At 46.0% G+C, this 25983-nt stretch overlaps 1 protein-coding gene across 1 annotated transcript in view; it reads right to left on the minus strand.

Annotated features, from left to right (window-relative positions):
- Positions 1-1115: 1115 nt before the first annotated feature.
- Positions 1116-25983, minus strand: part of ctnnbl1 (catenin, beta like 1) — a 45307-nt gene continuing 20439 nt past the window's right edge. The window contains exons 12-16 of the mRNA XM_080015451.1: positions 19862-19959; positions 18825-18905; positions 10048-10185; positions 9202-9274; positions 1116-1672 (exon numbers count right to left, since the gene is read on the minus strand). Of these exons, the coding sequence (XP_079871577.1) occupies positions 1584-1672; positions 9202-9274; positions 10048-10185; positions 18825-18905; positions 19862-19959 (479 nt within the window). The 3' untranslated portion in view covers positions 1116-1583. The remainder of the gene's footprint in view (positions 1673-9201; positions 9275-10047; positions 10186-18824; positions 18906-19861; positions 19960-25983) is intronic.

The following is a 25983-nucleotide window of genomic DNA, read 5'->3' on the forward strand; positions in this document are numbered from 1 at the left end:
AATGGCGGCGCGAGAGCTTCTCCATAACACACACACACACACACACACACATCCATTTCTCTCTCGCTCTCTCCCCCTCCCTCGGTCTTTCACACACTACAGTAAAAAAAAGGTAATTAACAATGTTCTGCAAAATGACATTTGGAGAAAGATGGCACCTGCCAAGTGCCTCTAATAGGGTTTTTCAACCACTGTACCGCAAACAAGTGAGACATTTTCAAATTAGACTCAAAATAAATGGAAACTAGCTGTGTTGCAAGCTCAAAATTGTTCTACCAATTCATCAGTTGCAGCCAGAATAGCAGCTCTGCGTTCGTCGGAGCAAGCTCAGGTTTCTCACTGAAAGGGAGAGCTATTGGTGGTGATGCAAGGTTCTCTTTTGAGATGTGCTTCATTCAGTAAGAGTCCGACTCTGCTCGTCTCATTCTGTCGGTGTGACGCAGGGCGAGCGAGCGAGTGAGCGAGCGCGACCTCCGGTGAATGAGTCAGAAAAGTCAGTTCGGCTCTGAGGTGTGAATGGAACACAAAAATATATATGACATTCCGTCACGGGAATGTCATTCCATTTGGTAGAACGCAATCTGCGAGTCACATCCGATATGAAATACTTTGTCATTTTTTTCAGTTTGTGAGCCGAAAATTCACTCGCCTGCCCACTCTTTCTGCGGGAGTGACCCCCGAGTCATTTAAAAGATTTGTTCGCTCAGAACGAACCGTTCGAGTCTTGAATCACTCACTATTGATACACTACTATTATAATATGCACGGTTCTACCTGTTTGTAGCATTTAGTGGGATAATGATGCGGCATGGGATTTGTTTCCATTTCAAAGTGTGCCGTGGCAGAAAGCGGGTTGGGAAACGGCGGCCTATAAAGTTATAGCAACTACCGTGAGAGGATCAACGCTCGGCATGACGGCATGCGGTGTCACGCTTATTCTACGGACGGAAAATGTCTGGAGTGGGACCCGGAGGGTGGATAAAAGGGAGCTTGTTCACCGTCTGCGCACGGTGAGAATAACGGGAGCAGCCTGTTAGAAACAAGTGTTGCCATCTCGGCGACTCAGCTGTAACTTCATCAAACAAATGCGGTCTCTGACGGGGATTTCATTAGCAAATCAGGGTTGTTTTTTTTTCCACCCCGCCTTTATTACAAAATATTTTACATGTAAATCCAAAGCAAACAATTCAGATGGGAGTGGGAGAGTCAGCGGCTGTGTGTGTGCAGGTGGTGTTGACGGAGATCCACATTAGCTTTTCTCATCTAGGTACACTCATCTAATGCGAGCTCCAAACTCCAGCCTAATGTAGTAGTATCATTAATATAGTATAAAATTGTATTGGTTTTTTTTACGACCGCCCTAAAACCTCAATGTTCTCACTTTCTAACCTTTGTAGCCGTCGCAAAGACAGTGATACGCCTGGAATTCCAAAGTCAAGCTCAACTCCACCGTCTTCATAACGTTACTGCAGTGACATTTTAGTCGTTTGTTTGATCAATTTGGTCAATTTTCCTTCGACAAGAGTGTGTGGTCTGTGCGTGGTCTGTGCGCGGTCTGTGTGTGTGTTTGTGTGTCGATGCGGCTAGAAATTATCCAGAAGGTCCATGATTCTCTTCTTCTCGGCCTCCTTGAACTCGTCGCTCTTCCCGTCGCCGATGCTCTCTGCGTACTCTGGAACAGAAGGAAAGTTTGAGAGGATTAGCTCACCGTACAGCTGCAGATAAAACACAAAAAAAAAAAAAAAACAACACGATGATAGACGCACGGTCGAGGACCGGGCACTTGCCATCTGGGAAGGCGTTAATCCTCTATTTCTATGCCTGATAGAAGTTGGAAGATAAAGGAGGAGTGGGCGATGGGGAGGTCTGTTGTTTTGGGTACAACGGTAGTTAGCTACCTCCTAAGGTTTGGTCGCAATAATTTAGGATGTAATGTTTCCTCGACGGCCAATGTCTGCTTTGAACCTTTAACCACTGCTGTGTTGATGTTACTGTAACAAAGAGACATAAGGTCATAGTGCGACCAGGGGGTCACTGGGAGTAGCACATGAGGTGTCATCATCAGCCAACCGTTGGCTTTACGATGGTTTTTATTGTCCCCACTCTCTCAAAGAACATCTGACCAATCACATCGCGGAGTGGCTCTCAGAGCTCCCTCCGAATGCGTGCGTTGCAATTGCAGGAGCAGCAGCGACTTCTAGCAACTAGTTGCTAACCGTTTCCCAACAGCTCGATTGTTGATTCTACATTTTTTCGCTTCTTAGTTGATCTTTGTAAATAAATGTTATTCTGATGCTCGAGCGTTTGTCGAGTCGGTTTTATTCCATGACGCTGTTCTGCCAAGTGATAGTCTTATGAAAAGGAGTGCATTCGTTTTCCTCACCCTGCAATCTTTCCCCAACATGTCTGCCTCGGAAGTGGCAAAAAAATGACATGCAAATAAAGCCGAATTCATATTAAGTCCAAAACAGTGGGAAAACCTAAACTTAAACACAGAATAAACGTATTGCGATGACCCTCCTATAACGTGGACGAAGGGCTGATTTTGAGATATGTTGCGGCTGCTGCTCTCTCTTTCTGAAAGGTACAAGCTCAGTGTCTCTGCCCTCCCAGGCGGGGATTACATGTTGAAAAAAAAAACCCAGGGACCTCGAGGAAGAAGATCAAACGGGCTCCGAGACGGCGCTCAGTGGAGGGAATGGAGCGGGGCTTCTCTGGAAACAGCCGATTTCGGAAGGAAAACTTGCCTGTCAGAGGCACTAGGGAGGGGGTGGAGGTGGTTATTTTCATGTTATTAGATCAGAGTGATAAAGAGAGTGATGTGGCCAGCGATACGGGCAAAGATGACTTTGGAGATACCGGGAGTAAAGGCATGCAGTTTATTGACTCCCTTTTAGAACCGCTGGGGGGGGATTTATGTGTGTCTGTGTGTGCGTGTGTGTGTGTGTGTGTGTGTGTGTGTGTGTGCGTGCGCGCGCATCAAGGGGAAGAGATAACCTAATCGGCATCAGAGTTTAGATGGTATTTGCTGCAAGAAATACTCAAACCTGTGCCGCACAGGCCCGAGGGAGAACACAGAAGAAGCCATTTTCACGTGGGTCTTCAAATGTTTGTCAGTGGGCAATTTTCTTTTTATATTTTCCATAAATAAATGACATCAATTTTGCTTGACTCGTTCCCTTTCACTCCGCTTTTGCGACGTACCTGGGCAGCCGATAAAACTCCCCAGTCAGAAAGTTCTCCGTCGTCGGTGTGTGAATGAAAGTGAGGCGTGGTTTACAGCATGTAAAGCGGTTCGAGTGGCCTCGAAAAGCGCTCTATAAATTCACTCCATTTACCATTTAACAGCTGAAAACACAAGTTGCCTCCTCCCTCAGTTGAGAGGAAGGTACATCAAATAAAGATTGTGAACGATGAGCTACATGTCGTGGTCACTGTTCAAGACACCGAGGCTGTCAACAGCGCTGCGTCGCCCCTGGGTGGATATGTTGAGTTGAGCTGTAATTCAAGTCTACATTCACGTTAACCTTTTCTGCGCACATGGTTTCAAATTAATTTCCCCCCCCTCGTTGACGTGGGGGGCTGGTGGGTTAGTGGCTGCGACGGCCTTCCCCCGAATGGCACAGGTGAGAACACTGGTCCTCGTGTGCAACAGAATACCCCACCCACCCATCCCCAAATATGATGAACAGGCCAAGCTTCGGTGTAGGCGTAGATCACACTGGAGAGGGGCAGAGCTAAGGGCTGTGCGTCTGTCTCACTGAACACACACGCACACACACACACTTTGAGATTGTGCATGCTGTCACACCAGTATGCCAGATGTAATCACCGAAATGTGGAATTGCCTTCTGAGGCTCATTAGGTAAATATAGAGGGAGACATATCAGACATCTCTACTCTAAACGCCAAAACACTAAGGCCTGCGCTCGCACACACACACACACACACACACACACACACACACACACACCTCATTGATGTCTTATCACTTTTCATCATACTGTTATTGTGTGGCGTTTGTTTTCCCTCGCCATGGTCTGCTGCCAACTCAGCGCCTACTGTACAGCAGGCAACGATGCCGTCTTTTACACTCACCATTTGTTCACACTTTCAGGGGCGTTTTGTCAAACTTGGTGTTACAATACCGCAAATTCAAGTAAAAGTGTTGTCTTGGAAAGTGCTTTGGGGACTGTATCCGTGATGTAGGGTTGTACAAATGAGTTGAAAGTAGACAGGCCTTTGTTTGGCATTCAGCGATGCCGTCCTGCCATCACCGTGGCAACCCAACAGAGGCACACATTACATGGTCTGGCAGGAGGAGGATAATTTGATACTATGGATTATCGTATTCCAAAGGTGTCGCATAGTCGTGAAATTCAAACACTGGTTAACTATTATGTAGTCTAATTATAACAATGATATGGGATATTTGGGAAAAAACGTCGTTTTGAGTCCAAAGTCACTTCTGATTCGACGTGATGAAATGCAGCTAGATTCTTTCGGTGGGGACTTAATGGAGACTTTTTATTTTTATTTTTTTATTTATAGGCAGATACACATTTACAGTTGTAAAATTTTCCATGACTATTGTCATGATAAATACCCGCCCGAGGACAAATCCGCTATGGGTGTAAGGCGACTGAAAATAGCAGAAATCTTAAAATCAGGGAGAATAAACAGTCAAACAAACAGGGGAAGGGGTGTATGCGTGTGTGCGGCGTGAAGGTCGTTCATCAATTAATCCAGACACCACAGAGCACAATAAATCCCCGACGAGTCCGAGAAGCAATAGCTCACGCTCAATGGTGCATTTGGATTTGAAAGACGCACGCTTGCTTTGTGATCGGATTTATCAGACAGGCAGTCCCAACAACAAAACTAATGAGAAAGGAGCAGAGAGAGAAAGACAGAAAGGGTGGAAAAATAACCGACGAGGAATTATTAGCGGCGTACAAACCCCACTATAAAAGGACTGAAAAAAGAATATGACGGCATTGCTGGGCTTAGCCAGACATCTGAAGAGGCTGCTCCAGTATTATTCATTTCAAGATAGCAAGTTTTATAATAATTTCTTGGCTTGAGATGTTTGCTGAAAGAAGCGACAGTGACACCTCCCTGGATTAAGTGTTGGTGACGGGTGCCGACAGTTCAGGTTACACAGAGGTTCAAGACAGGCGAGCGATTTTAAGAGAAATGCAAGGAACAGTAAAGTGACTGCGGCAATATTCTGCACGGTCTTTTTGACTAACATTTTACTTTTTTTTTTTTTTTACTCAATTTGGGGAGCCAGCTAATAATCTGGAAAAAGGGGAAAAACCTGCAAATATATATTCGTATGTGTAACATAGTATGTTGTATATCAGCCTAAGACAACATTGTGATATATTAAACCTCTAATTTAGCCTGCCCAAGCATGAACTCACAATTCAAGCTCAAACACTCTTTTTTCCAAACCGAGCATTATTAACCTTTGTTGCCTCAAGGAATCCTTCTAGTTCAACAAACTAAATCCACTGAGGTTAATACGCCAGAGCCAGCGGTACTCCCGGCTTCTATTTTTAACCTGGTCCTGCAGTCACATATAAACCAGGTTGGGTATGTGCAGGGGCTAAGCACACGCACACACACACACACACACACACACACACACACACACACACACACACACACACACACACACACACACACACACACACACACACACACAGTGTCGCCATAATGTGAACACTTCCAATCCAATGTCTTCTCTCTAACCTCAGCACACACTGACACACACAAAAGCATTTTATTATGGAGACATGGAAAAAACACACACACAAACGCATGCATGTTTGCACAAGAAAGATGAAAAGATTTCTCAAGAAAGGAACAAATGCACACCTACGTATCGACTGGCGCACAGACATACATCAATATGCGCCTTGCATGCAAGGGCAGACAAGAACCCGCATGCGTGCACACGCAAGCACACACGCACAGAGACACACAGACACGTGTGCACACACACACACACAAGAGCACGCTGTTACTGAAAGATGTTAATGTTGAGAATTGTCACCGCATACGCACATATTATATACAGAAACAGACGATATACACTGATCAGCCACAAAATTAAAACCACCTGCCTAATATTGTGTAACTCCGCCCTTGTTCTGCCCTAACAGCTGTGACCTGTGGAGACCTGGATTCCACAAGACCTCTGAAGGTGTCCTGTGGTATCTGGCACCAAGAAGTTAGCAGCAGATCCTTTAGTCCTGGAAGTTGCGAGGTGTGGCCCCATGGATCAAGCTTGTTGTTCCAGCACATCCCACAGATGATCCATCAGATCGGACCCTAACCCCGCCCATCCACATGATGTAGAAGAAAACTTGAGTCATCACACAAGGCCAACTTCTTCCATTGCTCCATGGTCCAGTTCTGATGCTCACATGCCCATTGCAGCCACTTTTGGTGTTGGACAGGGGTCAGCATGGGCACTCTGTATACGCAGTATACATACGCAGCAAGCTGTGATGCACTGTGTGTTCTGACACCTTTCTATCGTAGCTTCATTAACTTTTTCAGCAAGCAGTGCTACAGTAGCTCTTCTGTGAGATTGGACCAGACGGGATGGACTTCACTCCCCACGTGCATCAATGAGCCGATGGGCGCCCATGACCCTGTCGTCGGTTCACCGGTTGTCCTTCCTTGGACCACTTTTGGTAGGTACCAACCACTGCATACCAGGAACACCCCACAAGACCTGTCGTGTTGGAGATGCTCTGACCCAGTCGTCTAGTTGTTACAATTTGGTCCTTGTCAAAGTTGCTCAGATCCTTACTCTTCCCCATATTTTCTGCTTCCAACACATCAACTTCAAGAACTGACTGTTCACTTGCTGCCTAATATATCCCACCCCTTGACAGGTGCCATTGGAATGAGAAGATCAATATTTTTCACTTCACCTGTCAGTGGTTTTAATGTTGTGGCTGATCGGTGTTAACAGACACAAAGGCATGTGTGTTCATGTGAGTGCCCATGTAGGATTCTTTGATGTGCGACAACATTAGATCTCATTTATTTTTTTATATACTTTATTAATCTGGTCGGAAATAAGTACGGTGATAAGCTGAGATAGAAGGAAGGGGGGCCAAAAATGAAATAAATATTATCTTTAGCCATTCTCTGGCTAAGGCACTACTCAAAAATAAATATTAGGTTTTAAAGATATTTAACAGTATAAAGCCTGTGGTATAATGGCAAAAGGAAAAATCTCTATGAATATGAAAACATTACTTAGTTTCTGTAAGGAAACTCTTTTGCAGTGGATTTTCCCCATGTGCACATGGCATACATGGGTCTTGAGCAGGCATACATTTATTTGGGCGTATGAAAAACACCAACTACTAGATTGAGGAATGCAGAAACTTGCGTAACTCTGCCTCTACTCACATTATATAAATGACACTCGACAACTGTGCACACAAACACACACACACACAAAATGACGCTGACACTCACACACACAGACATGCTAAAAAAAAAAAACAACCTTCAGACGCACGCAGCAACACATTCAGACACGGTGAAAGTATTCCATCCCACTAAGTCAGTGTAATGGCAGGGAATTCATTATAGCCCTTTGCATCTCAGTCAGTCACACACACACACACACACACACACACACACACACACACACACACACACACACACACACACACACACACACACACACACACACACACACACACACACACACACACACACACACACACACACACCGGTGCTGCATGTGACTGATGGCTCAATCTGCGGCGCTACATGCTACTAAGGACCAAGAGGGTGTGTGAGCTGCGCTCCCATCCTGTTCGGCTTTAGTCGACAATTATAGTAGCAAGGATGGATGTCATACACCCATTGTGAGGAGGAAAAAAAAAACAACAGCTAACGCATCTTCTTGGTCTGAAGAAAATAAAAAAAATAAAATAAAAAAAATAAAAAAAAAAAAACAATGTGGAAAACACGGCAAATTGGGAAAAATAATGCACTGACTGCTCTACGGAAAAAGGAAAACTGTGAAAACTGTGATCTGAGCCCCAGAGCTAGAACCAAGAGTGCTAACTGGTCCAGAGGAGCTGCTCAGTGGCCAGTAATAGAGAACAGAGTTGTAGTATAGAGTAGTAGCTGTTAAGGTTGGTTGGTATAATACTAGTAGTGGAGCCCTACCGCAACAATAAAAACAACTGTGAACTGGACTACAGAGAGAGATACAGTACAGTACTGTACAGCATACAGTAGATACATCTCCGCATATGTTCGCTATTAATGCCAAAGAATAAGTGCATGTGTCTTCTTCAGGGATGGAGCCAGCAGTGACCAGAGTGGTTGTGGTGTGAGAAAAGCTTCAAGTCAGGTGACTCCGTCAACTTGCCGTGGCAGATACTAGATTGACTGAACTGTGGCGATGCTTTGACTACTAATGCAACGAAAATGGAGAGGCACTTCAAAGTCGGTCTCGCCAAAGGGAGCCAAGTGCATCCGATTTGGCTGAGCATCTATTGGGTAAACACCCAATCCTTGTTCAGAGGGTGGTTGGTTGGCAAGCACAGATAAACACAGATAAAACCGAAATCTGAGAGATAAATCCGACTGCACCATCTATTCCATATTGGACGTTCCCACATCAATATGCCTGTTGATAATGTAAATCTGGTTTTGAAATAAATCGAGAGGAGCCGGCACAGTTCCAGGTAGCAGTACCATGAGAATGCAAAGGACGTCCACACGGGGAGGAACAGACCCTTTCCCGAGCCTCAAAAGATCCTCCGTCCCTATTTTTGGGACAAGATATTCCACAGGTTTTGATTATACCCCGAGAACCCTGTATTACCCCACACCAGGTTAACCGCGGCTGGCTTCAGGTGACTGCCGGCGAAATTCGTCAACTCCGTTGGGGCAGAGATGCTACCGTGTCCAAACCCGTGGACAGTTCTACGGAGGCTCATGATGCGGTGAAAGAACGAGAGGATTAAGAGCAAATGTTTCACCATCACCTGCTCACGATGTGAATTCCCATCGGCGGCATTATAGAATGACACCCCGACAGAGACGTTCACAGGGTTGCATAGAGAATATGATCGAGCGGGAGCCTTGCCACGCAGGGGGAACCGCCCCGCTGCCACGGATGAAGGGGACCCGACCGGAGGAGCGACTCACCTCGCATGACGTGGCGGACCACTTTGACGGAGCCCCCCCTCAGGTTGAGGATCTGGTGTACCCTCTGCTGCAGCTGAGAGACGGGAGAGGATCAGACATTTATTCAGCGAGAGCAACACTGTATTGGAAACACCGCAAGGAAGCTGAAGAGCTAAATAAAAAAAAAATAATAATTTGTCCCCGCGGTGACGCTCGATCCTTTGAATTGTTTATCCGGAAAGTAAGCAAAGAGTTGTTTCAAATTGAGGCTCGACAAAAAGTGTCTTACAGAACCAGGGTGTTAAATTAATAATATACAAGAAAACTTGATGCAATTGATAAAAAGAATAAGTGAAAAATAAGTGAAAAGGATAAACTATAATTGACAGGAAATGACAACAGAGTCGGACAAAGATGATAGTGTGTGTGTGTGTGTGTGTGTGTGTGTGTGTGTGTGTGTGTGTGTGTGTGTGTGTGTATCATACTTCCACGATTGTCCTAATCGACTATTATTCTCAAGTATTGTGAGACCACTTGGCACTTACTGGAATTTTGGTTTCCTTTTATTAGTGCTCGACCACGGAAAACAAATCAAATCATTTACTATTTGTCAAGACAAGTTGCTCTGTCTTACCAGGACACCCAGCACACCAAAGAAGCCAGCAAACGGATATGCGGTGAGGTAAGCGTAAATTTGGCTTTTAGGACTCGCATGGAAACAAATCCGATAGAAATATCCATTCACGAGTCAGTGTGGCAAAAGTAGAGGGAAGGGGGGGGAAAAAAAAAAAGCAATACGATGGGGAATTGATCAACATTTTCTTTTTTGTTCTTGGAAGTTGTGCGTATGTCGATGTGTGTGTCTACCTGGTTTATCCCCGAGTTGCTGATCTCCACCATGATGTAGCAGATGAGCTGCAGGACAAACAGGCCGGCGTCCAGTCGGCGGAGGTAGAACTCATCCTCCATGCTGTCGTCCAGGATCTCCCCGCGGCGCACCATCTCCTGCGCGGCGCGAGAAAAAGAAAATACGTTTAAATTGGGTCTTGTTTTCCCAGCCCTTCTCTGGCTCCATTTTTTTCCCCCCCAATTGACCAGACACACAAATCAATTAATTGTTGCAGCTAAAGCGCTGGCGGGCACAGGCGAGCGTGCGCACACAGGCACACACACACAGTTATCCATCTTAACAACTCCGTCAGTATGCCAATAACGCAGCCCTGCCAATAGGTGTGCAGCTCACATTAATCATCGTTAGAGATTAAGAGCTGGACCTTTGGGGGGACGGTGAGGGAAGTGGAGACGCAAAGAACCATTGATGTTCTACAAACCATATACTTAGGGGCGGGGGCGGGCCGGCTCTTCCTACAGGCGAGATAGGCGGCCGCCTAGGGCGCCATCCCAAGGGGGTGGGGGCGCAGAGACGGAGCGATTGGGGCGCATTCTGCAGACCTGTCTCCCTCCACGGTACCGACCATGCGTGCACCAGTGATGCGTGCGCCAGCGACGGGTTGCCCACGATCGGCGCCAAAACCGTGTGTCTTAATTTTAAGTGTAGGTTATTATATTTTGCGACTGCTTATCGAACGGAACAAGTGCGTATAGAACGGAGCCATGCGTAGCGGGGAGACTTTGTCAGTGACACTCTCCCCGATCACCCCCGCTCCATGCGCTATGCGCGGAAAATAATCGTAACGAGTCGCGCTCCGTTCCTACACTGCTTTCAGTTGTTTTATTTGGAGGAACGGGGCACGGCCATCGGGGCGCACGAAAAAGAAGGAAAGAAAAAAGCAAAAAACAAACAACCACTGCTCAACTTGAAGAATCTCAGTTGACAGACGGGTTTCCGACTGATGATTTGCCTTCAGGGGGCAGCCCTTAATAAAATAGATTTTAGCGTCACAATAATCACTGGAAATTATACACTGCATTTTGTTGAGACCTTCCCCACAATGATTTAGAATATGATATTGGTATGAAGATATTTTTACTTCATGACATTACAATCCCACTGAAGAGTATATACATAAAGATTATCAGACTATCCGCAACACCAATTCAAACTGACTTCCTACTCGCAAAAAAAATATATTGCTGATTAATACTTCTACGTACGTGTTCCCCTGTAAGCCCGGGTAATTGATCACAAACTGTTCCATAAAGGCAAGCACAGTGAATCAATGACAACTTCCCAAAAAGGTTTTAAGTCGAAAACAAATGGCTAAAAGGGTAACACGCATGACATTTACACCCAAATGATTTAATTGCAGAGGAAAAATTAAAGGCTCGGCGAGGTGCCTTATCTCCGAAGATCAAGGGCCTGCGGGGGGCTTAGACATGGAACAACACATCCATTATTTTAACATTTTCTGTTGTGACGCAGAACATCTTCCTTCTTTCATCCAGAGAGAACAAAAGGAGTCTCGAGAGTATACAACTTGATGACTGCTCAAAAACCGTACGTCGTAAACTGTACGTCGGCTGGAGTTCGTTTGAAGACGCAAAAACAATGCGGCTAATTAAGAAGGGGGGTGGCAACAAATATGGTCGGCGAGCGTATGTGTGTGTGTGTGTGTGTGTGTGTGTGTGTGTGTGTATGTGCGTGCGTGCGTGCGTGCGTGCGTGCGTATGTGCGTATGTGCATGTGAGGGGGATGTTTTGTTTTCAGTCTACCTCTGCCTCCTGGGTAACCCCCGGGCTTTGCAGACAGAGTTTCCCCCGGTCTAGGCGGCAGAGCTATCGGGCGCGCGCAGCAGGCGGCGGCAGGCGGGAGGGAGGCGCTAATGCATGCAGTGTGATAGCGACACCCAGCTGGAGCCCGAGGTGAAAATCAAAAAGGGAGACGCAGCGCGCAGAGGCGTCACACCTATGAGCACGGTGAGAGACGCGCAGAGCCAGCCCGCTTCCTGAACACAGCAGCTGCCGGTAGAGCAGAGCTGAAGGGCGTTTTGGCCGACGAGCTTTGGACGACTTACCAACGCTCTGATGTTAATTGCCGTTTATCCGCCTACCCGAGAGCGGCAGGGGGCCTCCGCCGCCACTCCAGCCCGTAACGGTGTCCATGTTGAGGACGTGTTCTGGGGCAGCGGCTAAGGTGGTAGAGTGGGTCGCCGAGTAAAGGGAAGATTGCCGATTCAATCCCCGTCTCCCCCCCGGTAGTGTGCTGAAGGTTTCTTGAGTAAGACCCCTAACCCCCTAACTGCTCCCGACGAGCCTTGCCCGGCTGCCTCCATCGGCGCATGAAAAAGCGATTGGAACATGACCTCAAGAAATGTAATGGCTTTCTGCAACGGTACCGAAGCGTCACAGCCAGCTCATAACATTATTTATTAGTCTATGACGACACAGTATATCATGTGGTACCGGTAAACCTGCAATGGAACAGACTTAAAATAACTGTGGGAACCCTGCTCAGGCCACGGACACAGTACACAACTGTCAAAGTCGCCAGATCACTGCACTGTTCACACTGCACAACTTTCTGTCTTGTGATCGGGAATCTTGAGGTCGTTGTGGTTTTACACGACATGACTCGTCGCCGACGAGGGGGTCACACATTACAAGACGAGTCTGTCTCCGTCAGTGCACTACAGGCTCGACTCCTCCCCTCCCTCTCGCTCCGTGTCTGCTCTCATTGACTGTAGCTCGTTGTTGAGAGTCGAGGCCGACACGACCAGATATTAAACTTGCTTGATATCTCGCCGGCATCTGCGAGCGGTCGGATCTCGTTGCGAGCAGTTCACACCGCCCGCCAGTCGCTCACGGGAGCGTGCTATGATTTGCCTCCGATCTGGGGCTTTGCTTGGCGACCTCCAAAAATCAGATCAGTAGTCTGAACTCGTGGTCAACCAATACGGGTTTTTCCCCAATGGTTGATGCCGGAAAGCAATGGGGGGAAGGTGTGACGCAGCACGGGACAGTGGGGATACATAAGGTTTTTGTTTGTAACAGGATGGAACGGGACAGTCCCTTGACTCATTGTGTTTAAAAAAAAAACAAGTAAAGGAAGGAAGGGTACAAGTAAGGAAACTTGTTTGAGCACAGGGCAGCGCTGTCTGAAGGAGAAAAAAAAGAAAAACTCCACTCGAATTCTCTGAGTTAGGTTTATATTTTGTAGTTAAGTATTTCCACATTTTATTTAAATTATTTTATATATATATATTTATTATTTTTTTATTATTTATTATACATTCTTTATTTAATTGTATTTATATCATTCCATTCACAAATTGCGTTACGTTTTAGGAATCAGTTAGTTTCAGTTAGTTGCTAGGTAGGAATTAGGTTAGCCATTATGTTCAGTTTAGTAACTATTGTGCATAATCTCCGGGTGCATTGCAAAGACATTTCACTGCATATATGCCATCTTGAATGAGCCAACACCGTAAAAAACCAGAGCGAATGAGGCGAGTGAAGCCAACGAGTGAGTGAGAGGAGGCGGGGCTATGTGGGCACTGCAGCGATGTGTCCACTCGCTGCCAGAGAGAGGAGAGAGCGAGGAGAAGCAGCTGCTACCAGTATATCGACAGTGACCATCCAGAGGTTATTTCGTGGCTGTAATGGATATATTTTCTGCGGCTAGCCCCAGTGCGTCCCTCTTAATGGAGGTACCGCAGGTAAAGGAGGGCGGAGGGCCTAGACAAGTCAATTACTGCTCCTAAAATACAACCCAGCCCCCAGGGAGCCTGCCAGCTAAAGCACAGAGGAAGTAATAAGCAGTGATTTTCCATCTCACTCCTTCGGTGCATCTCAGCCAAATGGTGTGTGTGCTTTTGTATAGAAATGTGTGTGTGTGTGTGTGTGTGTGTGTGTGTGTGTGTGTGTGTGTGTGTGTGTGTGTGTGTGTGTGTGTGTGTGTGTGTGTCTAATACTTTTATTAAAATGGATGCACGTGGACTTGTGGTCATTTATTTGTGTGTGCGTCACTGCGTGTAGCTGGGACTGAGAATTTGTACGCAGCAGTGTATGGTGTGTTCTGCAGATTACAAAACGTGTGTGTGTGTGTGTGTGTGTGTGTGTGTGTGTGTGTGTGTGTGTGTGTGAAGAACTGTGTGTGCAGGATGGTTGTTTTTCAATCAGCCTTCTCTATCTTCTCCATTGGGATGCTTGGATGCAGAATTAAAGCAATTTCTCTCTTTGTCAGCACTTTGCTTAAACCTGCTGTGGTTGTTGCTGTGGCTGTGTGTGTGTGTGTGTAGGACACAATGTTCTCTGTAGGGCTTAAGTAAACTTTCCAGCAGAGAGAGGGAGGGTTAGATGTCCTCATTAAAAATGAGATACGGCAGGTGATTAGAAGGGGGAAAAATAATAATAATAATAAACTTGGAGAACCATCTTAAAACTTTTATAGAGCATGAGATGGAATGCTGATTTGTTTCGTTTGCCTTTTAGTTGTTGTTGTTTTGTGAGGTAATGACAAATCTCCAACACAAAAATAAGCCCTGGGCTTCTGGGTGCAAATCAGTTAAGAGCTTTGTCGACTAAGTGGAGCAAAACAAAACGGAAAGGAACATCTCCAAGGAAGGTGTGCACGTGCGTGTGTGTGTGTGTGTGTGTGTGTGCAGATGGGTACAATACCATATGCTCCAGTCCCTTTCCATAATTCCCCTGAAAGACTGGGAAGGGAAACAAATACCAATAACTGTATCGACATGGAAGAGGAGATAAACAAACAGCGGGTCCGCTTTCAGTTAGCACCGCGTTGAAAAACACCTGCTACGTGTGTGCGCACAAGTGCGTTCGCGTTCGGTGGAGGGGGTGTTTTAGTGTGTGCTGAAGCGCTGCTGAAAGCTTACCAGTCTCGATCGCTCGCTAGTTTCTTTGAAATCCCTCGGCCCACGGCCAAAAATAAATAAATAAACTAAATACTGCTCACACACAAAAATGCAAAGCACGCATAAGAATATTGAAGAATATTGAAATACACATGAAAAGACTGGTGGCTGGAAACATGGTAATGTATTATTATGCGGGCTACGGGCAAAAGAGGCAGAGGAGAGAAATGACTTATTTGGTGTTGGACTTTTACTTAGTGTGTCGATTTCAAGTAGCTCAAACCAGGAAAAAAACTCTGCTTAAAAAAAAAACAAGAAAAACAAAAAAAAAAAAAAAAAAAAAACCAAAAACGCTCAGCTTAAAGTTATTGACTACTTGTCATTTCCTACCGGTCGGTGCTGGTAAGATCCCTGGCTTCATCCCTCTGCCGCAGTCAAAAAAAGTCTCTCAAAAAACACCGTCCACAGATGTCGACGAACCCTTGCCCCTGGAACGGCTCGGCCGGCAGAACACATAGAAGCGCCTGCTAGGTGCGCTGGGACAAAATAACTTGCCGGTGACGGCAGGAGTAATTACTTGTCAGCACAAATCGATTTCACGACAACTTAGCCCCTTTGCTTGCGCGTCGTCGCGGAGTTGGTGGATGAGGTGTGTGTGTGGGTGTGCGTGTGCGCGTGGAGGGTGACATCGGAGGGGATGAAGGATGACAGGAAGGGAAAAGGGGTGAAGAAGGGCAGGAGAGAGCGAGAGAGGGAGTGTATGATAGAGAGGAGAAAGATGGTGGGAGGCGGGAGAAAGGGTGAAAACCCGCTGACACCGCGCCCGCTCTCCCGGGGTCGAAAAGTCTGCCTGATTGCTCGCGCTTTAGAGGGGATTTGGGATCGTTTCGGCGCACGGCGCGCACGAGAGGGCAACCTCGAGTTCGCCGGGACAAAATCGACATGGGAAATTAACACCCCGCGTTGCATGCCAAGCCCGTGAGAGAAGAGGGGCTATAAAAGGGTTAGAACGTTTGAGGGCTCCGAGGAGAGTTAAAAAGGCCTGATCGTGATCCTGGCACGTTCAACCGATCAGCGTGGAGGTGACTTAACGTTCCTTTAAAAAAGGAGAGAAGGAGAAAAAAAAAGCCCAGCCCAGGATAGGATAGTAGAGCACACAACACACACACTTTTCATGGAAAGTACGCATGGGATTTTCCTTTTCTTTTTTTTTTTAACAGTATTGAGGGCAGGCCAAGCCACGCTTTGCTTCACTTCATCAGTCCCCGAAAACTGATACAAGCAAGCTGAGGGCAGCAGGCGGCGGGGGGCGGGGGGCAAGGTGATGGATCGCCAAGGCAGAAGATACAGTAAGCCAGGAGAGGTGGAGGAGTGCGGTGGAGGATAGGTGGAGATGAAGGAGAGAGAGAGGGCGAGACGTGGCAAGGAAATAAGCAGCTTATTAAGCGCGGCTCGCCCAGAACTAGGCTGCAGATGTGAGAGGGGGAGGGAGGGAGGGAGAGAGAGAGAGAGAAACAAAGAGCTCTTTCCCTCAGCTATCCCTCCCCTGAGAAATCGATGGATAATATGTTGCAGAAGAAAAACATTTTGCTTACCGCCCCTTAAAAAACAGCCTTAACAAGGGGAAACAAAGAGCCACGGCAGAGGGAGGGAGTGCTGACGGCAGGTGATTCGGCGGCGGCGGCGGCAGCACGAAGACAGGCGGACAGGGACCCCGGGCTGGCGTCTTCATCTTATTAAACATAACACACGCCATTTTGCCGGGGGCTCAAAAACCAACACCACTCGAGATCATTTTGTAGCGTGGCCAACGCCGGGAGAGGAGGAGTCCCTCTTCCTTACCCCGAGGAGATGCACTCCACACCACCTGAGCCAGCATCTCCCAACGTTTTTACTTTTATTTTTTCTGCCATCAAACAAACAACAAAAATAATCCCACGGCACAGCGCCAAAGCATGGTCACGAAACGTCACAAAGATTTGCAACCGCGCTGGTGCACTTGCTCGACGCCATAACCAAGTTCTGCCCAAAAACATAAGCCTGCAGCTCGCATGCCGGGAGTGGAAAATCCAGATTGTCATTGCCCTCGCCCTGTGCGATACTGGGGATGGAAATCCTGCTTCTGGGACGCCGTTTCAATTTCATCATCACAACCTAAGCCAACAGGGATTTGATCTGTAGCAGGAAACTACTTGATGTTCAAAGTCAAAACAGTATTTTTGGCTTCAAGTAGCCTATTGGAAGGGAGGAGGGTGGTGGGGAAGTCTCTTTAATGGCCTGAATGTGACCACGCCCTGTTTTCATTCATTTAATAAACTTAAAGATGGCAAACTGCAGGTGTATAACAGAAAATTGCATTTGCTGATGACTTGGCTTACTCATTCGTGATTTTCATTCAAATTCTCCAATTATTTGGCTTTGGGAGGAAGCCTGACGGGTTTGAGAGTTTTCTCTGCCTTTTCTTGGTCGTCAGACATCCCGGCATTCATTTCGACAACCGTGCTTCGGAATCACAAACACCCCGAAAACGCACAGAGCCGTTCCTTCTTGCCCACTGAGCTGTGAGCGCCTTTGAGATAGCCCCAAAACACGAACATAATAAAGCGGGGGGAGTTTGGGGTTGTATCTGCTGTGAATTGCAGTTGCTGCCCCCCCCACGTTCACCCGTTCTCTCTGTGTGGCCGGGGACAGAGGAAGGAGATCGTCAGAATGCTTTGAAGATAGCGGGGGGACGGACGCAGGCAAGATTTCCTATCGCTAGGTTATCACTAGGTTACAGCTCCTGCTTTTGGAGCAGAGAGATGAGGGAATGTGAGAGAGCGAGAGAGAGGGAGAATGTCAAGCCGCCTAGCCCTTTCCTCGGCAATCCCCAGCGCGGCGGCCGTCTGAGGAATTAATCTTGTGTCATCGTCAGATAAGGATCTTTCACCTCGTCCTCACTCTGTCCACGTCTGCGCCGCATTTTTTCCTTTTCCTTATTGCTCCGACGATCCCTCGCCCTCCAGCCTCTCTGGATTTACCCCATTCACTATCTGTAATCCTCTCCTCCCCTCAGTCATCTCTCCCTCTCTCCAGCGCTCCATGGCATGTCTGCTCTCGTCCCACTGGCTCACACTCTGCGGACTCAACAGGAGCATATATATATATATATATATATATATATATATATATATATATATATATATATATATATATATATATATAAAAACCCGGACTATAAGTGATGGAAGGGGAGCCGGCTACAGCGGCGGAATGGGGGCCACAGATTTCTCGTCCTGGATATTTGTTGTGGATGACGATTACACCATTATCCAAAATGCAGCTAGTGTGCAAGCATCAACATGTAAAGGCTTGCTTGGCTGTGACACTTTAAATCTTTTAGATAGTTTACTCTTATTGCTTTTTGGGGTCTCCACGGCTTGTGTGAAATCAGCCTCATCTTGTCAGTCACTACCCAGCATGTGACAGCAACTCTGAGCCATGCTCATCCTCAGCTAGCTAAAGTGCATGGGCTACACAATGGATTAAGGGTAGAAAATCGCACTGTTCTTTATCAGTTCCAGTTCCAACTTCCACGTCCAGTTGCCCCTTAAACAGGCAAAGAGGAAGACGGCTTTGGAATGAAAAACAACAGATATTTTCTTTAGTGTGTGTGTCTTGTGTGTGTGTGTGTGTGTGTGTGTGGGGGGGGGGGGGGGGGGGATGTAGACGCCTACAAAAACGTCGAAGAGTATATATATTTTTTGTTTTTTATAATTTTTTATTATGGTTATTGGATTAGCAACCTAATCAAAAAATGTGCACAGGAAGACCGCCGTATCTGCCTTCTTTGACCGGTTTTCATGCCGGTTAGATGAGAGAGCGACTCACGTGTTTCTCCCCTTCAATCCTCTTGTCAGCCTGCTGGACAGCCTCCAGGTATTTAAAATGCAACTCCATCAGCCGATCAACCTGTAGCGAGCGAGCAGCCGAGGGGGGGAGAGGGAGAGAGAGAGAGAGAGAGATCAGGGAGTGATAAAACACACGGACAGGAAAGGAGAGAAGGTGCAGCATGCAAGGGAAGCGTTGGGGCGGGAGACACAATGAGAGAAGAGGAAAGCGCCGGACGTGGAAAACAGCCAGAAGGCCATTTAATTACAACCAATGCTATCCAACGGTATTGTCCGAAGACGGTAAAGGTGTAAGGGAACGACAGAAACAGATCTCACCATCGAAAATCCGTATTTGTCTACTTTCAGCGCAGCACTTTAACTAAGCTGACACAGGACTGGGTGGAGAAAAAAAATTGCCGACTTAGCCTTTTCTTACTCAAGAGTTTGGCAGGATCACGTGACCTGGAGAAACCATATTCACCACTTAGACAAAAAAAAAAAAAAAAAAAAAAAGGTCCCATATCATTCCATTCAGTTTTTCATTTTTCCTCAAAACGCTCCATAACTGGTGTTTTCTGCAGGCTGACGACGGGCCTGGAGAGAAGGCAAAACCAGTCCCGCAAGTCAAACACGGCTTACGAAGCCGGTGAATCAAATTTGCCTGCCGTGGTGCGTGCGAGCTGTTCATCGTGAGCAGCGACCTCTGCGCTCGCTGCAAATACCCAAACATCACATGGCTGGTTGATTCCCTCACTGTCGTCATGAATCGGTGTTCGGCGAACATGTTGGCCGCTGGTTGCTAATTCGATGACACTTTGCTCAGTCGGTGAAGGCAGTCGGCCGCTCCGTCAGTCAGCCACCCAAGTGTTCGGCTGGATGCGGGAGCGAGAGGGTAGACTTTGTGGACGTTCAATTGCATAAAACTGGATACCTTGGGGACGGCAATGGCGACTGATGATTATATATTTATTTTCATTCCTACCGGAATGAAAAGCCGGAAAGCGCAGAAGAGCGACGCACGTGCATGGCGCCCACCTTTTCGCAGTCGTTCTCTGTGAACTTGCTGTGGAGCCTGCTCCTCTGCTGGGACTTGAGGTTTCGCAGCATGGAGGCGATGATTGAGCAGACGTGCTCTGTGAAGAAAACAACGGAGGGGGGAAACAATGTCACCAGATATATATATCTGGGTGCAATTACACCTATAGCTTTGCTCCCGTGGTCCTAATCATGATGTGACGAAAGGAGGCGAGAGAGACACTCAGGCTATTATTAGTCATGATTATTAATTTCAATGTTTTGTTTTTTTTACTTTAATTTGACTTGTCGGTTTAGTCGAGCTGCCCGAGCTGTAAGTGCTCAAGTCGGCTCCCAAGCAGATTCAGTGTGGATGGAAGTATCAATACAGGTGTTTTTTTTTGTTTTGTTTTGTTTTTAAGATTCACGATTCATAGTCTGCTATTTTTTGTCAGTCAATGTCTATTAAACAAATTGCTGATTGGGGCAATTCAAGCTTCATTTCACCAAAAATACAGTTGTTTCCAGCAATTCAAAGCAACAATAGCCGAATGACAACAGCCATGCTGTCAAGCGCACTGATTTTACCCCACGGCCAAAAAGATTTCTCGGGACTGTTTTTTAAGTCACAGACAAGTGAAGAAATGGAGCAGAATAAAAAGAAAGAATAAAAAAAAAAGAAAACTCACCTCTATCACAGAGCACTTTTTCTTGTGATATGTTTTTCCTTCTGTGCAATTGATGTTTGATGACTGTTATATTATATATTTCTGTTTCTAACTTTCTTTTTTGATTTCTATTTTCTTTAATGTCTTTATTGTACAGCACCCTGTCACTCTGGCTTTGAAAGGCGCTTTATAAAAATAATTGACTTTACTTACTCCAGTGAGGCAACAGAACAAAAAAGGGATGAAGCAAAGCAAATTAATAGACTTTTGGAAATCTATTTTCCCCATTTAATGGCCAGCGTCATGGCTGTCGTGGTGGGGCTGAATACATTTGTTTGTTTTTACACAGAGATTAACGTTCTTTGTGTACCAGCTATTTACCGAAGAAGCTGTCCAAGGGACACTGGCGTTAATTGACAAATTTAGCAACAAAAGCCGGCCTGTCCCACTTGGCACCCAGTTAACCGGATTTGTGAGTTGCTTCTCAACACTCGTACAATACTTTTTCAGAAATCATGGAACGAACAATGTGCCGCACGCAAAGTGACAGTGCCGCAGTCCATCCACATTCGGGAAGAAGAGGGGAAAGGGAAAAAAAAAAATGCAATTGGACTTTATCAACACAGGTCAATATTCTCTCCCAATGAGGCTTGGTGGTTGCTAAGCAACAACCGCATAGGAATCATTCCCATTTCCTTTATCTATTTTTTTTTTTTTTAATAAAGGGCTCTTGTTTGCATGCAGCGGCTCAGCTCCATGCCCTCCCTAAAGTGGACCAGCATCATTACACAAAAGACAGAAGACTACAACATCTGGACGAGTGAAAGCTTTCAAAGTGTACGCAAACACTCTCAGCCATCATCCAATAAATTGATGAAAAACATTCCGGGGGAGAAAAACGGCGGTAATTTAACCTCAAAGAGCTCACATGAATAAATAAACAACGTTCTGCCAACTCAACGGGCCCAAACTACCTGCGTGGATGGATGAACAGCCGGAGCGGAGCACTGAGGTCGAAATAGCAGGGCTGCGGCACACGTCAGCCATTAGGAGACAGGCCCGGCAAGGGCTGCAAAGGGCATCTGAAAATTCAGCACTGAGAACGACCGCTCTTGCGGTCCACATATAAGTATTTAAGTATTAAAATGGCCAAACAAACGAGAAAAAAAAAAAAGGTGTAGGTAAAAAAAATAAATAAAAAAAAATAAAGAAGAAGAAGAAGAAGAAGATGAACTTGCTTTCTCGTTGTCTTTTATCCGCTACTCCCGACATGTGTCTGTGCTTTACACGTGAAAGCACTTAAGGGGAAAACACGGGCTGCGGCAAAAGACAGTGCAAGGTTTCTCTGGTTCGCATGCCACCATGCAGACGACCTCATTTCCTGCGCGCGCCGACAATGAGGCCAAATGCCACTTCCGAAAGGACACCTCTTTATCAACATGACCCGGGTGGTAATTGGTGTCGGCACCTCCACGCCCTGCCGGGGAAGGAGGCCATTGATCGGGGGGCTGCACCAAGCTGAAAAGTTCTCCCTGAAGAATTTAAGGGACGGGGGGTGGGGGGGGGGGGGTACAGGTTTGCTTGACATTTGGCGAGGCTGAGTAAAACCGCATCCTTAGCCCCGCGCGCAGGTATCCAATCAGTGCTTTTTTCGCGTTGGTGACAGGGCATTTCAGCCTTCGTGAGATGATTGTAAAACAAGGCCGGGATGTCTGCGACGACTTGCTTTGATGCCTGCCCCCCCCCACTGAACCTGTCAAAGTTTAATCCCGAAACAGAAATGATCAAAGGAGTCAAAAAGATACCGGGTTCATTACGTGGCAAGCCAACATTGTTATTGCAGACGTCAGAAAAAGGATATATACAGTTGATTTTCTTTCATCAATTTAAGAGACATCTTCGTTAAATATGAACTTCGAGACGTACCAAAGCACTGAGAACATTTAGTTTGCCGGGGGATAAAGGAAACCACACAAGTGAGATGAGCATGCTTGTTTTGTAAATGATTATCTAGTTTGCATGGACTCATGATGACTAATGGTCCATTTTATCCAAGATTGCCTGGAACACATAGGACAGATGAATGCCAGTTCCAATCAGTCAAAGCTAAAGCAACTTCCCCCCGGTCTTTCAAACAAACCATTAGCCAAACATAATGGCTGCCTGTTTAAATACAGATGGATGTCCATTACCCGACTCCACTGTAACTTACAAAGATATGTCTGCCTGAGAAAGCTGACGGTGTCGTGAAAGACAGACATTTTTAGCCAACAAGACAGCTGAAAAATAAAGCCCATTCGCTTACAACTTATTTTACCATCTTAGGCTTTTAAAAGGGCAAAAATAACTTGTACAAGACATTTGTTTATTACTGGAGTGCATATAGTAAATACATAGTACATGTATTTTCTACATCATATTTTTTCCATGTATGGCACTTGGGAATACTTGCATCCTGTAAATGCGTCCAACTACAACTATCCATTGAGCAGTGTCCATTATGTCCACTGCTACCCTATGTGGATTTTGAGCCATGCCTTATTCGTTTTTTTTTGTTTTTTTTATTATCACCACTTTGGTAAGCCTTTATGCACCACTCCCTCAAGTCACACCTAACACCAAATAGCAAATACTCAACGAAGGAATTGTGATTCTATAAATCCTGCGGCCTGGTTATGAGTGCAGGGGATGTTGTGTCGACCACTGACTCATCGCTCAATCTCAATAACGCCACTTGAGCAAACATTAGCATCGAACCAACTAATAAATACACATTCAACTAGCACCAAACCACTCGACATGAATAGGACTTGCTTAGACTGCGCATATTATTTGCACACACCCTTGCCAAAAGGGGATCCATAACGTAAATGACGCCGATAAATAATGGTGAGAGGGCCGTGGATTTATTGAATGACTGACGGCAACATAGGAGTAACGTCACTGTGAATGGTAGACAAATGAAGATACGCACACGGGAGGTACATCGAAAGAAAGAGAGCGCGCCTTTGGGCAAGGACTAACTGTGCCCCGGGGAGAGGCAATCAGCCTCCAAGCATCCGGCACCAGACGTGGTGGGAGCTGTGGACTCCACGTTCGCTCTCAGAATGTAAAAGTGGGTCCAACCCGGTGGGAGGGAGTCACTGGCTGGGATTGAAGACACTTATTCAAGGGGGAAAACTCTTTTATAAGTCCCTTTAAGGAAAGGAATAAACACAATAACAACTGTCGACACCTTGCTCAGGCGGGTTATCTCCCGATTAGGGCCTTTCTGCGTGGAGTTTGCATGTTCTCCCCGTGCTCACACGGGTCGCCTCCAAAATAAAAAAGGACCCCAATTAAAAAACATGCAGACCACTTTCCTGTCCTGTCCCTGACCACGATCTATGGATCTACACCTGGAATTGGTCCCCGGGCGCCATCGGAGGGAGGCTGCCCCCTGGAGGAAGGATGGCAGGGATGAGAGAGGCGCAGAGGAGGGATTTCTCCAGCCACCACTCCCTGCGTGCGTGCGTGCGTGCGTGTGTGTGTGTGTGTGTGTTAAGTACATTTGCACCTGTGAGACATTCTTCTTCCTCTTCTCCTTCTTAAGTTTCTCATTCTCACCCTTCTGGATTAACTATAGACGGGGGTAATCTCAAAGCATCCCTTACCAGAGCATAACACCTGTTTATTCACGTCAACCAATAGAAGCTGAATGGGGACGTCGTCGCAAAAAATATAACAATACAATTGAGAGTTCAAAATACTTAGTTGTACAGCGCTAAAAAAAAACCACATGACCGCATATTCTAAAAGGTATTTTGTGCATCAGGTGAGGTCTGGATTCAGAAAGTCCCAATCTGAAAGTGTAGAGAATGAGCGATGCCCCTTTAGCGGACAAACCAAGAAGTGGAGACAATGTTAATTGGAGGCGTCTTGACAAAGAGATCCAGCAGCAAATCTCCTCCCTCTGAAATACCGAAATCAATATAAAAAGGATTAAGACTGGGATGATGACAATGCAGATTACAATCAAACTCATCTGCTTTAAAATGTTACTGATCTCCAGCTCTTCCAAGACAGTTTCAAAGTACAAGTGTGTGCGCGTGCATGCGTGTGTGTGCGTGTGGGGGGGGCTTTGTTCATGATTGATTTGCCAGTAAAAAGTATTTTGTGGTTTTGTTAAATTAAGTGTAGGGAGAGGGAAATCTACTGATATAAAAATGATAATCATCAACTAAGCTCAACCGCTTTATCTTGACTGCTACCATTATACAATTTAATTAAAAACAGTTTCAAGAACTCCCCTGTGTGCTTGCTTGTGATTGTACATCTCCAATCACCACTTGTGATGTTTGTCAATTGGTCTCTCCTCCTTATAAAGTATGTAACAAGTTAAAAAAAGAAATAAAAATAAACACAAATTTTTAATTTGTTTAATTTTTTAATCAAAACATTTTGGGTCATCAAAGTCAAATAAGCTACAATGGTTTTTGTCACACATCTCACACCACAAACACGTCCCTACCATGTGAGAAAATGTTGAAAATAAAGATTTAAATCAACCAGCTCGATCCGGCCCACTCTCTACAATAAACTGTGTGTCTACAACCCCATTGTCTGTGTCTCTGTGCCGGAGGGCCCTGTGCACGCAACCTGGATGGCATGTGGTAGGCGAAACAGCCACAATCCACCATCCAAACAATCTTTCACTGCAATCTTGGATCAACTTCTCTTTTGTGGACATGTCCAGGGGGGTTGGCTACTGCGCCATGGGCTTGGACAGCATTACACTCGGTGGACACAGGAACATCCGGGTCCCCTTTATCCAGTAATTACCAGTTTTTGACGGGGAAAAATCTGGCGTAATTATTGCCATATATATTTTTTTCCTTTGTGTCAAAATAAAATAGACTCGATCATTTAAAAAATTCCGCAGATCTGTTCATTTCTGCGTTCAGCCAATCAGTTTGGACTTTCTAAACCAGTCGCGTTTGTCGATATAGAAATAAGCCCCCTCCACCCCCACCAACCGGCAGAATAAGAACGTCTCTCCTTTTAGCCTTGATTTCCATTAAAAGATTTCTTGTCCTCATTTTTTAAAAAGGTTCTTCCCGGATTTGTTACTGAACTTTCTTACTAAAGTCAACCTGACAGAGCTGCTGCAGTGCAGCCTCTGCAGTTTGCACTCCATGACCCTCTCTGAAACACACGCCCGTTGGAAATACAGATATACCACACAGACCTTGGTCGACGGCTGTGGAGTACAAGCGTACAAAACTACGTCTGCCATGCCTCAAAGATGTTAATAAGCCATTTACTTCTGTTTTCTCATACTCGCATCACTAACTGCCCAAATGCAGCAACCGGATGCCACCAATTTCTATCGCACAATCTTCATTTCGCTGATAATGGCGCCTCTACGTGCGCCGGCACACAAACGCAGAGAGAGGAAGAGCAAGACGGACAAAGGCGACGTGATCAGAATGTCTA

This window comes from Zeus faber, assembly GCF_960531495.2.
Source record: "Zeus faber genome assembly, chromosome: 15".
In the NCBI taxonomy this organism is placed as follows: Eukaryota; Metazoa; Chordata; class Actinopteri; order Zeiformes; family Zeidae; genus Zeus; species Zeus faber.